The sequence below is a fragment of the Fopius arisanus genome, unplaced genomic scaffold (assembly GCF_000806365.1).
Source record: "Fopius arisanus strain USDA-PBARC FA_bdor unplaced genomic scaffold, ASM80636v1 scaffold00096, whole genome shotgun sequence".
In the NCBI taxonomy this organism is placed as follows: domain Eukaryota; kingdom Metazoa; phylum Arthropoda; class Insecta; order Hymenoptera; family Braconidae; genus Fopius; species Fopius arisanus.
This window is the reverse complement of record NW_011887835.1, coordinates 191,984-204,509: the sequence shown is the minus strand read 5'-3', so window position 1 is coordinate 204,509 and position 12,526 is coordinate 191,984. Positions and strand designations below refer to the sequence as shown.

The 12,526-nt window shown below is 38.4% G+C and overlaps 5 protein-coding genes across 5 annotated transcripts in view; 2 read left to right on the top strand and 3 right to left on the bottom strand.

Moving 5' to 3' along the window:
- Window positions 1-5: 5 nt before the first annotated feature.
- Window positions 6-2,178, bottom strand: LOC105270860 (galectin-4-like; the record flags this gene model as incomplete). The annotated part of the gene is made up of 7 exons (XM_011312080.1): window positions 1,951-2,178; window positions 1,591-1,676; window positions 1,125-1,335; window positions 832-1,029; window positions 406-494; window positions 134-328; window positions 6-69 (listed from the first exon to the last, which is right to left on the bottom strand). Coding segments are annotated over exons 1-7 (906 nt in total), but the record flags the coding sequence as incomplete, so codon positions are not given.
- A 95-nt stretch (window positions 2,179-2,273) lies between these two features.
- Window positions 2,274-6,472, bottom strand: GlyP (glycogen phosphorylase). Its single transcript, XM_011312081.1, has 3 exons — window positions 6,101-6,472; window positions 5,293-5,394; window positions 2,274-5,110 (listed from the first exon to the last, which is right to left on the bottom strand). The coding sequence occupies exons 1-3, from the start codon at window positions 6,341-6,343 to the stop codon at window positions 2,918-2,920; spliced, it is 2,538 nt and encodes an 845-aa protein (XP_011310383.1). The 5' UTR covers window positions 6,344-6,472; the 3' UTR covers window positions 2,274-2,917.
- Window positions 6,473-6,939: 467 nt separating this feature from the next.
- LOC105270907 (G patch domain and KOW motifs-containing protein) lies at window positions 6,940-9,004 on the top strand. Its single transcript, XM_011312141.1, has 5 exons — window positions 6,940-7,082; window positions 7,171-7,534; window positions 7,601-7,704; window positions 7,780-8,090; window positions 8,277-9,004. The coding sequence occupies exons 1-5, from the start codon at window positions 6,940-6,942 to the stop codon at window positions 8,651-8,653; spliced, it is 1,299 nt and encodes a 432-aa protein (XP_011310443.1). The 3' UTR covers window positions 8,654-9,004.
- Window positions 9,005-9,210: 206 nt separating this feature from the next.
- Window positions 9,211-10,525, top strand: LOC105270857 (omega-amidase NIT2). Its single transcript, XM_011312078.1, has 3 exons — window positions 9,211-9,316; window positions 9,381-10,115; window positions 10,290-10,525. Exons 1-3 carry the CDS (start codon window positions 9,268-9,270, stop codon window positions 10,376-10,378), a joined length of 873 nt encoding a protein of 290 aa, XP_011310380.1. The 5' UTR covers window positions 9,211-9,267; the 3' UTR covers window positions 10,379-10,525.
- LOC105270858 (uncharacterized) overlaps window positions 10,455-12,526 on the bottom strand; it is a 3,118-nt gene continuing 1,046 nt past the window's right edge. Inside the window, exons 2-4 of the mRNA XM_011312079.1 lie at window positions 12,209-12,396; window positions 11,847-11,995; window positions 10,455-11,748 (exon numbers count right to left, since the gene is read on the bottom strand). Of these exons, the coding sequence (XP_011310381.1) occupies window positions 11,560-11,748; window positions 11,847-11,995; window positions 12,209-12,278 (408 nt within the window). The 5' untranslated portion in view covers window positions 12,279-12,396 and the 3' untranslated portion in view covers window positions 10,455-11,559. The remainder of the gene's footprint in view (window positions 11,749-11,846; window positions 11,996-12,208; window positions 12,397-12,526) is intronic.

Genomic DNA, 12,526 nt, shown 5'->3' with positions numbered 1-12,526 from the left:
CGATGCTGGAAGATTCCGATTATCTTGTTGTCCAGCCAGATATTGTACCCTTCATACTCACATCGAATTCTAAATTAAAAAATTATCAAATATGATGTTTCCGCTAGTTTGGATAATTTTAATACTATCTTACGTCAAGAGGAAATCACGTCCTGGACCCCAGGACAATTGTCCCTCGTGTCTTTCCTCAGCACTCCAGGCACCGTTGGTCCAGCAATTCATCACGACACAGGACGGATGATTTCCGAATAAAAATCTAGGATTTAAATGCAGTGCGATATCCGGATGGGGGTAGTATAATTGACTTCTCTGGAGATTCACGTAGAAGCTGAATAAATAAATTTATTCGAGGAATAAATTACTGGAGTCCAGTGGCATTCAGGAATATCTTAAAATCAAACTTACGAATGGGGTAAGAGTTTCAGACGTCCTTTTATGAATATTTTAGTGCCGAATGCGAGGGGTTGGGATAGGGAAATCGTACAGGGAACTTCCTGGAATTGAAAGGAATAATTGTTAATATAAAATATAAATTATGATAATTATTCAAAGGAAGAAAACCAATTGCTCAGAAGATTTGAGAGTAAAAATATTCGTCTGACGTTATTCTTTCCAATAACTCGATAAACCATCGCCGATTATATAATTAAGTGATATTGTAAATTTATTGGGAAATTAATGATTTCATCATTTTGAGTCGAAATAATCTGCGATAACCGATTGAAAAAGAGGTAGATAAGTTGTTAAACAAAGTATGTCTCCAATTCTCGTAAACAAATTACATAAATCTAATGAATTCGATGGAATAAAAAATATCACAATCATACGCACGAGATTAAAAGCGAGAGGCTTCTCTGGGGAGAGTTCAAGGTATCGGCGGGGCTTAATAATCTTCGGATCTGGATAAATATTCAATTTTGTTAATCGAATTCTCACGTCCTCGACGTCTCCCACGTACTCGAAATTCGTGATCGATTCGAGGGACAATCGATATGGAAATTCGCAGAAGTGTTCTCCATTGACAGCAATCTGCAACAAAAAATATATGAAAGAGTTGAATTATTAAAATCTAAAGATGAATTGAATTCATTTTCTCAAAGGATATCTCGAAATTAATTTCACACCTGAAATTCTCTCGAGCCGCAGAAAATCAGGAGATGAAAGTAGGAATTTCTTGGAAAAAGTGGATTTATTCCTCCGACTCTGGAGCACGTCTCCTCGGAGTCCCAGGATCCCTTGATTTTTGTATTCCTCACACAATATCCCCGGTCCAATCGTGGATTAAAGTGCAGAGCAATATTTCCAGTCGATCGACATGTTAAATTGAACGAAAAACTGTCTCAAGATTAATTCACATGATTTAAGATTTTTGATACACCCCAAACTCTCCCGAGCAACCGCTCCCTCAATCCCCAATTTTCCCTGTCGTTTCTCTTTTGCCTCTAGATTATTTTTTGTTTGTCACATTCATTTTCTCTCTAACAACTTCACATTGCGCATTGAATAAAAAAAAAACGACAGATAATTTTAACGCAATTTTATAATCCAGAGAAACATACGACGAATTGAAATTAAAAAACGGATAATTACCTTTTGGAATTATTCGGTATAAATCCAATGACAATTATTGCCGATTTAATCTCGAGTCTGATCGGCTCCACTGGATTCGATTCATTCTGCAACATAAATAATTTCCCACCATTTTTTTTACGGAATTGAATAAATAAACAAATCGAAGCGTCAGATTTTTGCAGCGATTCGAATTTCGCGGCGTCGACGTCAGCCTCCGATGATTGCCGAAGGGGAACCGAACGCCGAATGTGAATTACAATAAAAAAATCCTTTGATCGGCTGTCATTTTTTTAATTCAAAACCATTATTTATTGATTTATTGATTTATTCTAATTTATCTGGAGGTTCAAGAGAGGACAATTGTCAAGTGCTACTCACCACAGGTTTCGTTTGAATATCATTATTTTCAAAATTTTCCACAGACGGTCTGACCTGCGACATTGTTGGAATTTCCACGCAATGGACACCGCATAGTACATTATATATCACAGTATATACATCATTATGTATCGTATTATGATCTCGTTATAATTCCAGTAGAACCGATGACTAATTCACACCCTGACGATTTTTTTTTTATCATCAAATGATTTGAAAAGGGAACGATTTAAAAAATAATTTTTTGGTTATATCACGGAGAAATAATTGTGGAGAATAAATAAATAGATATTTTTCATGAATTTTTAATAATAAACACAAAATAAAGTCTCAGCAATGCATTTATTTGTTGCAACGAGCCACACGTGCAAAAATTCCTCACAGATGGCACAAAGAAGTTAACAACATCCAGAAATATAATCCATCATCAATTCTGAATTAAAAGCCATTCACGACTGTATATTTAGGCATTATCCTATATAAATTAGTTTACCATCTGTCATAGATCTCTCATTTAACAATTCAGTATCTCTTTGTACCTTTATCCATTATTGATTTGAGTATTTTAAAAAAATATTGTATGTGACGAATACTTTTCTCTAACTTTGATTCAGACTCAATCCCTTCTTTTATTTTTGTAAAACTCTCGGAACACATTAGTAGCTGCCACGAGCTCTGAACTTTGGCATGAAAATGTCAATTGTGCGAAGAAAAATGTGAGCTGATAACATTATCACCGACTGCTATATAAACAATATGTAAATGAATTCAAAGAGAACTATTATTCTCGAGATTATAATTCGATGTATATCAGTAAGATTACGAGAGAGTCATCATTGAATCCAAAAAAGTATCGAAATAATTTACAATTCATTTTCACTCAAGAAAACGAATTGAAATTACTTAAACTCCAAAACAATCAACAACAATCTCCCTAGCATCAGCCCTCAAAAAACGAGATGCAGACTTATTGAACATCCCTGGGCTCATGAGGATCAGGAAGTGCCTTCCAGGATGGCTCAACTCCCCAGATCTCCCTGGCGTAGTCACCAATGGTTCTGTCCGATGAGAATTTACCAGAACTTGCGATATTGTGAATGGCCATCTCCATCCACTTGGTGCTGTCCTGATAAACCTTGGAGACCTTATCCTGGGTTTTGATGTAATCCTCATAATCCGCGAGAAGATAGAATCTGTCCCACTTCATGAGGACATCCCCAATGTCCTTGAACTCATCAGGATTATTAGGACTGAAGAATCCACCAGTGATTTGATCAATGCACTGTTTGGCCTCTGGCAATTTATTATAATAATCCCAGGCGTTGTACCCGCGTCTCTTCAGGTCCTCCACCTCATCAACGGTCATTCCAAAAATGAAGATATTCTCATTGCCCATTTCCTCAGCCATCTCCACATTGGCTCCATCCAGAGTTCCAATAGTCAATGCACCATTCAGCATAAACTTCATATTACCAGTGCCTGAGGCCTCAGTGCCAGCAGTGGATATCTGCTCGCTGAGATCAGCGGCTGGAATTATCTTCTCAGCAAGAGTAACTCGGTAATTCTCCAAGAAGATTACCTTGAGTTTATCACCAACAATAGGATCATTGTTAACGACCTGACCAACACTGCAGATGAGCTTGATAATTTTTTTAGCGAGAAGATATCCAGGGGCTGCTTTACCACCGATCATAATTGTCCTTGGGACAAACGGAGCTGAAGGATTCTTCTTGATTCGGTTATACAACGTGATAATGTGAAGGCAGTTCAACAATTGTCGCTTGTACTCGTGAATTCTCTTCACCTGTATATCGAAGAGAGAGGCAGGATTCACCTTGACCCCGTACTCCTTCTCGAGTAGTTCAGCCAGTCTTAGCTTGTTCTCCTGTTTGACTTTGGCCACAGACCTCTGGAAATTTTGATCCCTCGCCAACTTTTTCAGTTGCTGCAGCTGTTCAAGATGTACTGCCCAGTCAGAACCAATCTTCGACTCGATTACATCAGACAAATTGGGATTGCAGAGCAACAGCCATCGTCTCGGTGTAATGCCATTGGTCTTGTTCTGGAATTTATCGGGGTGCATTTCATAAAATTCTCTGAAGACCGAGTCCTTCAAGATCTCAGAGTGAATCCTGGCGACTCCATTGATCGCGTGTGATCCAACGATTGAGAGGTGAGCCATGTTGACTCGTTTCTCTCCATCCTCTTCAATCAGCGACATTCTTCGAAGTCGATCAAAGTCCCCAGGATACCTGGCTCCCACCTCTTTGAGGTGAAGGAAATTAATGTGATAGATGATCTCCAGATGACGAGGTAGAATACTCTGGAGCATTGAGACTGGCCAGCGCTCCAAGGCTTCTGGAAGAACCGTGTGGTTGGTGTAGGCGCAGGTTCTCGTGGTGATGTCCCAGGCTTTCTCCCAGGGGAGGCCCTCCACGTCCACAAGCACTCGCATCAGCTCAGGAATTGCCAGGGACGGATGAGTGTCGTTCAATTGAATCGCCACTTTGTCGGGGAACTGCTCGAAACCGGTTCTATGGTGATCACGTGACCCAAATTTACTGGATTTGTAACGCCTGATGATGTCCTGGAGAGTGGCAGCCACCATGAAGTACTCCTGCTTAAGCCGGAGTTCCTTTCCCTCGAAGAAGTTGTCGTTGGGATACAGGACTTTACTGATATTCTCAGCTAGATTTCTGTCGAAAACAGCCTGGATGTAATCACCGTCGTTGAAAAACTTGAGATTGAATTCTATCGGGGACTTGGCAGACCACAGACGCAGGGTATTGACGTGATTGTTCTTGTACCCTGGAATTGGCGAGTCGTACGGCATCGCAAATATCACCTGAGTGTTCACCCATTTTCTACCCTCTGGGGTGTCGATCACATGCCCGTAGAAATTCACTGGCAGCATGAACTCGGGGCGAGCTTTCTCCCAAGGATTTCCATAGCGCAACCAGTCATCTGGTTCCTCCAGCTGCTCACCATTCTTAATCTTCTGGGCGAATATTCCGTATTCGTAACGAATACCGTAACCGTAGGCTGCTAGACCCAGGGTTGCCATGCTGTCGAGGAAACAGGCAGCCAGTCGACCCAACCCACCATTTCCCAGGCCTGCGTCCTCCTCGAGGTCCTCCAACTCCTCAATGTCCAGACCCATCTACAGAGAATGGATTTATCCTCTGTTTATTTTTCACAAATATCACGGAAAATAAGAGAAATAGCAAAATTTTTGTAGATATATTTTTTCGAGATCTCAATTCCCCGCGGAAAAAAGATTCTAACAAAAATTTCGATATCTCCCTCGGTTATACTGATAATCATTATTTTAGGATCTGTTACCTGGTACATTGCTTCATCACATGCTCCCTGAATTCCCAGATTTATCATCGTATTCTGTAAAGTTCTCCCCATGTAGTATTCCAAGGAGAGATAATAGACTCTCTGAAAAAAAAATCATGAAAGTCTCCTATTAATTCTCTCATAATTAAAAAAAATAGTGGACCGTTAAAAATGCTGTGAACTTGAAATAAAAATAAACAATAGATATCCCCAAAAACATCAACATGACCGTCAAAATGTGGGAAATGAATTTGGAAATGTTCCAACGAGCTGAATCTTGGCTTTGAAACACGTCAAAGTGCCAATTCTACACAATGAAAATTTCCCATTCTCTCAGTAATAAAAATTTCAATTAACACCCCCCGAATTAAAACCCTGAAAATTTCACCCATCTCCAGATATTCTCGTACGTGATCCTAAAATTGCTCTCATTGATCTCTCAAATAAAATGACGTCACAACAGCGTTTCGAGATGAAACGACATCGCAAGTTGAGTTTAAAATAAATTCTCCAATTGCCCAACAAAAACTACCGAAATAAAAACCATAAAAAATGCAAACATGCAATTCCTCGATTGAAAAAAAAATTCATCAGACATTATTTAATTGAAAATACTTCTCGAAAGTCCTCTGATAAATCAATAAAACTCCGGGCATATTTATTGTTTAGACGATCTAAAACATCTATTATAGTCCCGTAATTGGTTCAAGCAGCTGAAGTGTTAGACGATCAGATCTATCTATCAGTGTCAATCAGCTCAAGGTCTCGAGGCCTTCATATACCTCAAAATAATAATGTGAGCAATTACCTTAGGATCATTCTCGTAATAATGCTGCTGTGTTCGGATCCACCTCGATACAAGATTGTCCTTGACAGTGTGTGCCAATGCAAAGTAGTAATCTCTGCTGGTGGCGACATTCCTGTCCTTCACCAGGGTGTAATGTACATGCCGGTTGAAAGCCTTCTTGATATTTCCAACATTCACAACATCAACAATACCTCTGACAGATATTTGTTTCTTCTTCTCATGATCTATGTCGCTCATTGACATTTTCACTGGATTTAGTCAATTGATTTTGGGTGACAACTCTCGGATGTTGGGGATTTATTTATTTGAGACAGAGACGCGTCGACTGGTGGAGTGATGGACCCCAAGTGATCGTTTTTCCCCCTTCTTCGTGGAACTGCCAACCGGTCACCTTGACTCAAGGTCACGCATGCGCATTGGTTCAAGGATTTGATTATTTTTCGACTGATGGGAATGACGCCAGCAGATGGTAATGATTTTTAAATAAAATAAAAAATGGTCATAATGATTTGGTGGAAAAATTCAAAATGAATATCACTTGAAATTGAAAATGCTCTGGTCACCTTAGCGGCTGGGACAACGCTAATTTTTTTTTATGAAACTGGGATTTTGTGTGGGCGCTGCTGTCACTGTCGGTTTTTGAAATTTTTTATCATTCACTCCGTCGTTGTGTTTACGTGAGCACCGCGATCGGTGTAATCACACAAATGTGTGTTTTTATTTACAATATTTAAGGTTTTTGAGAATTTTTTTTTTTTTTATTTTTCTGTTGTGAGTGTGGCGTGTTTTTTCTCGTTTTGATATTTTTTTTCCCGGTTTTTTTTTGTTTTTTTGCTGTTATGATTGGTGAGGGGGGGAAAAAAATTTCATTCGGATTTTCCAAGTCTATAAAAAAACCAGTTTTGAAAAATGTCGCCGAACCGGAAGCTAAAAAAATCGATTTCATCGATTATCTTGATGAAAAAACGATTAAAATTATTGGGTGAGTATTTTTTGTCTGAGAATTAAAGGGTTAACCTCAAAAGGCTTTCCCCACCATAAAAATAAAATAAACATTTTCTTGATAACAGAGAAGAGGAGAAAAATGATGAACCCCTGGTGATTCCCATGCTGGGATCAAGAACGTGGCACGACAGAATTATTAACAAAGTCGATGCAGATATTTTCGAGACGAAATTGAAGAACGAAGAGAGTGATGAAAAAGCTGACGAGAAGAATTCGAAATTACGAGTTCCCAATGGGAATGTCTCGAGTGATGGAGTCCCCATGGACATTTCAGGGATAAAAAAAGAGCCTGACGATGAGATAACTGTCTCATTAGAGGAACAGGCAGCCCAGGAGATTCTCAATGATTTGGGGAAAGATGTTAAAGTCGAGCCGAAAGATCTAACACTGCCTCTTCACAATACTGACAATTTAGAGGGCCAACGTGAGGTATAAATGATAAATCCACAGGAATTACCTCAAATACTTTGAATTAATTATTAATCTCTCTTTTAGTCAACACTAGAAGATTATGAACAAATTCCAATCGAGTCTTACGGATTGGCAATGCTGCGTGGGATGGGATGGCAACCGGGAAAAGGTCTCGGTAAAAATGAACAGTAAGGGATAATCCATAATTTAATGTACGTCTGCATTTATCGTTTCAAATTAAAATGATTGTTATTGTTTTTCAGGCACGTAGAGCCTAAAATACCTGAATTGAGGCCACGAGGAATGGGTCTGGGTGCTGACAAGGCAGTCCTCAAGGCCAAAAATGTGGAGAAAAAGACGAAGGAGCAGGAACAATTGCAATTAATTGTTGGAGCATTCGTTAAAATACTGGGAGGAAAGCATCATCATAATTACGGAGTCCTGGAGGGTCTGGATGAGGACTCCGGCAGGCTAATTGTTAAATTAACAATCGGTGGAGAGTCTGTTTCACTTAATGAATGTTTAGTGGAACCCGTGACGAAAGACGAGTACACGAAATATTCCAAAATTTTGAGTAAATACTTTTTATGGACTACGAATTATTTTCTGGTGAATAAAAAAAAAATTTGTTATATATTAATTATTCGATTCATTTATATAGTATTGAGTTTTTATTTTTGTCTCGAAATTTTATTCACCAGAAAAATCATTTTGAATTCACCACAAACTCTGACGATTTAATTGTAGATTCTTTTTCCAGACGCCTCAAAATTCGCTGAGTATAAGGACAAAGCGAACGCAGACAGGCAGAAATTAACATCGAACTCGAACTCTTCAGACTCCAACAGAAAACGTAAATCCGATGACTCCAGCGATGACGATCGACGCAGCCATCGCCGAAGATGCTCGAGCTCGAGCTCAGACGATCGCTATGAGAAGAAAACCAAGAAAAAACACAGGAATCGAAACAGAAGTTCGAGCTCTGATGAGCACAGGAAAAAATCGAAAAAGCATTCCAGCAGGAAAAACAAGAAAAAGGAGAAAACTCGAGACAGAAGCCGAGAACGTAAATCTCGATACTCAGAGTCTCTCGACAGGAGGAAAAATCGAAAACATCACAGAAGATCAAGATCTTGATCGACTAGTGATTTTTAAATTTTTTCTGGTACAGTAAGAATACCTGGTCGCACCTCTCCTCAATTTCTGTGTTCGCATATCTCTCGGAATTTCCACTCTATTCTCGAGCTACAAGATGTAAACAATTCATTGTATCGTCCGGTGAGAAATTGAATTTCGCGAAAGATCAATTTCTCTCCCATTCGATTTATTTAATAATTAATTCAATAAATAATTCACACTTCCCCTACAGCCCCAGGTACGCGACAATAACGGGAGTGTACTGTATTTGAATTAATCGAGGACTACGTCAAGATTTGTAGATTATTCTCCCCTCGATTTTTATTTTTCAATATAAAACCTCATAATTATTTAATCGTTTATTAATTCTCTGCTCTTCATTCCAAAATCATCCAGCGTTTCCTATTTTCTCTAGAATTAATAAAAAATCGTGAACGAAATTGAAAATTGAAAATTGAAAAATACAAGTCCGCACAAATATCTGTAAAATTTCTCTGGAATTATTTTCTATTTTAAAACTTGAAGTATTAAAAAATAATTGCATGCGTATGTGTGATAAATTTTTCCCCCTGTTATCACAACAATGATAATAATTGAACCCTAACCTCCGAGCAATGCAGAGAATTCTCCCAGTGTTCTCCAGCAACACCAGATCAATGTCAAGTAAGTTTCTACAAGAAAAAAAATCCCTTGGCAGATAATCAAAACCCAATCACTCCTTTCTCAGGCTTTCGACTGGCCCTGGCCCAACTCTCAGTTGGCACAGATAAATCCTCCAACATTGATAATGCAGTGTCTCACATAAATCAGGCAAAAAAACAGGAAGCCGACGTAGTTGTCCTCCCCGAGTGCTTCAACTCACCATACGGTACCCAGCATTTTAAAAAATACGCAGAAGCCATTCCCAGCGGTGAAACGTGTGCTGCACTGTCTAAAGCAGCCAGAGACAACAAAATTCTAGTCATTGGGGGAACAATTCCAGAGAGAGATGATGATAAATTGTACAACACCTGCACTGTCTGGGACAGCGAGGGTAAATTAATAGCTAAACACAGGAAGATGCACCTCTTTGATATCGATATCAAGGACAAGATGACCTTCTTCGAGAGCGAGACTCTGTCACCTGGTGATGATATCACGATTTTTGAGTTCAGAGGCTGCAAAATAGGCATTGGTATTTGCTATGACATCAGATTCGAGGAGATGGCCAAGTTGTACAGGAATAGAGGGTGTCACATGCTGGTTTATCCAGCTGCTTTCAATCTCACCACTGGACCACTCCATTGGGAGCTGCTCCAGAGGTCAAGGGCTAATGACAATCAGTGTTTTGTGGTCTGTGTGTCTCCAGCCAGGGGAAAGGGACCTGGATACATCGCCTGGGGTCACAGTCAATTGACTAGCCCCTGGGCCAGGGTTATCTGTGATCTGGGGACTGAGCAGAACCTCGAAGTCGCGGAAATCAGTAAATATTCCCGATTTTCTACAAAATATTTCTTCAAATAATAAATTAAAAAATATTATAGTATTTATTTAGATCCGATCGCAACTTTAATTGATGCTTGCCGATTTTACTTTAGACAATTGTTTTATTCATCGATTCCATTTAAAAAAGTCTTCTCTTCCCTTTTTTTTACAGATCTAGAGGAAGTTGAGGAAGTGAGAAGTCAAATTCCCATTTCCAATCAAAGACGAACAGATATTTACGACACAATCTACAAGAAGTGAAATCTCACCGGCGAAATTTTACCTGAAAATGATAAAAAGTCGACGAAACCAGTGAATAGTGGTAAACGGGTAAATATTCTTAATAAATTTAAAACATCTTTATTAATTCTCGATTGAATAACGTAATAAAAAATCTATTTTGGAATACATAATAGCATTTTTATATAATTATGATATACTCTATGATATTAAATTCTATCGTACATTGAAACGCACGCATTGATAAAACTTATCATTTCATTTGCCTTAATCAAGGAGTACCAGCTCCCTAACTACGATATGAGTTTAAAATTAATATATTTATTTATATTCGCATAGGCACTGATGAACTATAACATTAGGTGTGAAAGACTTGAGTTCGCATGTAAAAATGTTGATAATTTGATAAATAAAACATTAATATTATGAAAATTCAAGCATTAATCGAAGAAGGAAAAATTCATCAAACATTATCAAAGATAAAATTTGATTATTCGTTATATCTTTACGTTTTGGGCTTGCAGTGGCCCTCAGGCTTCTCTCTAGTAGTTTAGAATAAATTCAAAGCATCAATACGTGTCAGCACTACAATTTTTCAATTTGAATCCAGAAAAATAATTAATCAGCGAATATCTCCCGAGAAAATGAGTTCCAAGGAAAATACGACATGATTTTTTTTTCTCCAGCAAATCTTCACTAACAAAATCCTAATCTTACAGATATTTTCGTTAATATTCACTTGGAAATTTATAAATCGGAATAAATCGAGTCTACGTATCATCAAGAATCGCGTTCCAGTAAAAAATGAATGAATAAATTCCACCGAATTTATTTTTCTGGATATGTAAGAGTGATAAAAAAGCAATTGATCATTATTGCAATAAGAAAATGAATGAAGCAATAAAATATCGGAATATACGTATCCATGAGATCGATTATGGGAAATACTCGATAAATGGTGGTGCAAGTGATGGCGTATCACTCGATCTGACAATTGGGGCACGACAAGAGGCCCCAGGTAAAGGGTAGACAGTGCAAGAAGCCATCGAGTATCTCCTCGATTTATCGATGACGTCTGCATTCTCTCAATTATCGAGTTCTCAGTTCACTTGAATATTTCCTCGCTCCCTGGTACTTTTTATTAATAAAATTCATTGTGCATCGCCTCAACCGATAAAATTATTCACTGACACTCCATCATGCTAGTCACTTATCATATCAGCCAGGAGAAGACTCGTCACAACACTCAGGACATTCACCAGTGGATTTCTCGAGTGATTATGAGTCGACGAGCTGTTTATCCTGAACTCAGGCAGTCCCAGATCTGGTGCTGTACTGTTCAGGCATTGGAACTCACAGCAACGCTCGCCCACTCTGAATCGTTTGCATTTCTGGAGAGATTGGGATAATTTTTTGGGAGAAGTCAGTCGAGTTGTCCAGGAAGATTATTTCAATTATTATTTATTGAGATAATAAATAATAGACTCACGTATGGAGGCGAGCAGTAAATAGCTTTGCACCACATCGGCTCTGAGTGATAACAAACGCAGAGACTGCAAACCGCTGGCCCAGGAACATAAAGAAGTCCATGGGTAACAGTTCCTCCTTGAAAATCTGTGCAATTCTCCTCCAATGCCCCTGAGAAAAACAAACAATTCGCCGTCTTCACCTGGGGCTTAAGTACTATTTTTATAATGAAAAGTATTTTAACACTTGAGAAATCACGAGTTAATTGATTGATTCACTTTGACTCAATAAAATTGCCTGGGAAATATCAATTCAGAGGATTTTATCGGTAATTAGGTATTGGTGGTATAAATAATATGTTAGTTATCATTTATGAGAACTTACAGACAGTCTGAATGAAGAATAGGGCAGCAAGCACTCCCAGGAGCAAACGGAAATAATTCCCAGTAATCATTTTCACTTTGAATTGTATTAATTACTCAATTATCCGATTACTGCAGTCATAAATTTAAAATCCAGAAAATCTCCACTTATTTCGTCCTGTCTACCTACGGTGGGGACGAACATATTATCTGCGAAGGAAAAATCATTTCGAGTGATGAGAGATGAAATAAATTAAATAAATAAATTAAATTCCCCTGAATGCGCGTTAATTTTCAATAATTGCTACGCGTCAATAAAATTGTCAATTAATATCGATTC

Excerpts from the sequence above, each read along its gene's own strand:
- GlyP (XM_011312081.1), bottom strand. The coding sequence starts at position 6,343 with ATGTCAATGAGCGACATAGATCATGAGAAGAAGAAACAAATATCTGTC. Across the intron at positions 5,395-6,100 it reads ATTACGAGAATGATCCTAAG|AGAGTCTATTATCTCTCCTT; the intron begins GTAATTGCTCAC and ends TTTTTTTTTCAG. Across the intron at positions 5,111-5,292 it reads GTGATGAAGCAATGTACCAG|ATGGGTCTGGACATTGAGGA; the intron begins GTAACAGATCCT and ends CATTCTCTGTAG.
- LOC105270907 (XM_011312141.1), top strand. The coding sequence starts at position 6,940 with ATGATTGGTGAGGGGGGGAAAAAAATTTCATTCGGATTTTCCAAGTCT. Across the intron at positions 7,535-7,600 it reads ATTTAGAGGGCCAACGTGAG|TCAACACTAGAAGATTATGA; the intron begins GTATAAATGATA and ends TCTCTCTTTTAG. Across the intron at positions 8,091-8,276 it reads GAAATATTCCAAAATTTTGA|ACGCCTCAAAATTCGCTGAG; the intron begins GTAAATACTTTT and ends TTCTTTTTCCAG.
- LOC105270857 (XM_011312078.1), top strand. The coding sequence starts at position 9,268 with ATGCAGAGAATTCTCCCAGTGTTCTCCAGCAACACCAGATCAATGTCA. Across the intron at positions 9,317-9,380 it reads CAACACCAGATCAATGTCAA|GCTTTCGACTGGCCCTGGCC; the intron begins GTAAGTTTCTAC and ends CTCCTTTCTCAG. Across the intron at positions 10,116-10,289 it reads CCTCGAAGTCGCGGAAATCA|ATCTAGAGGAAGTTGAGGAA; the intron begins GTAAATATTCCC and ends TTTTTTTTACAG.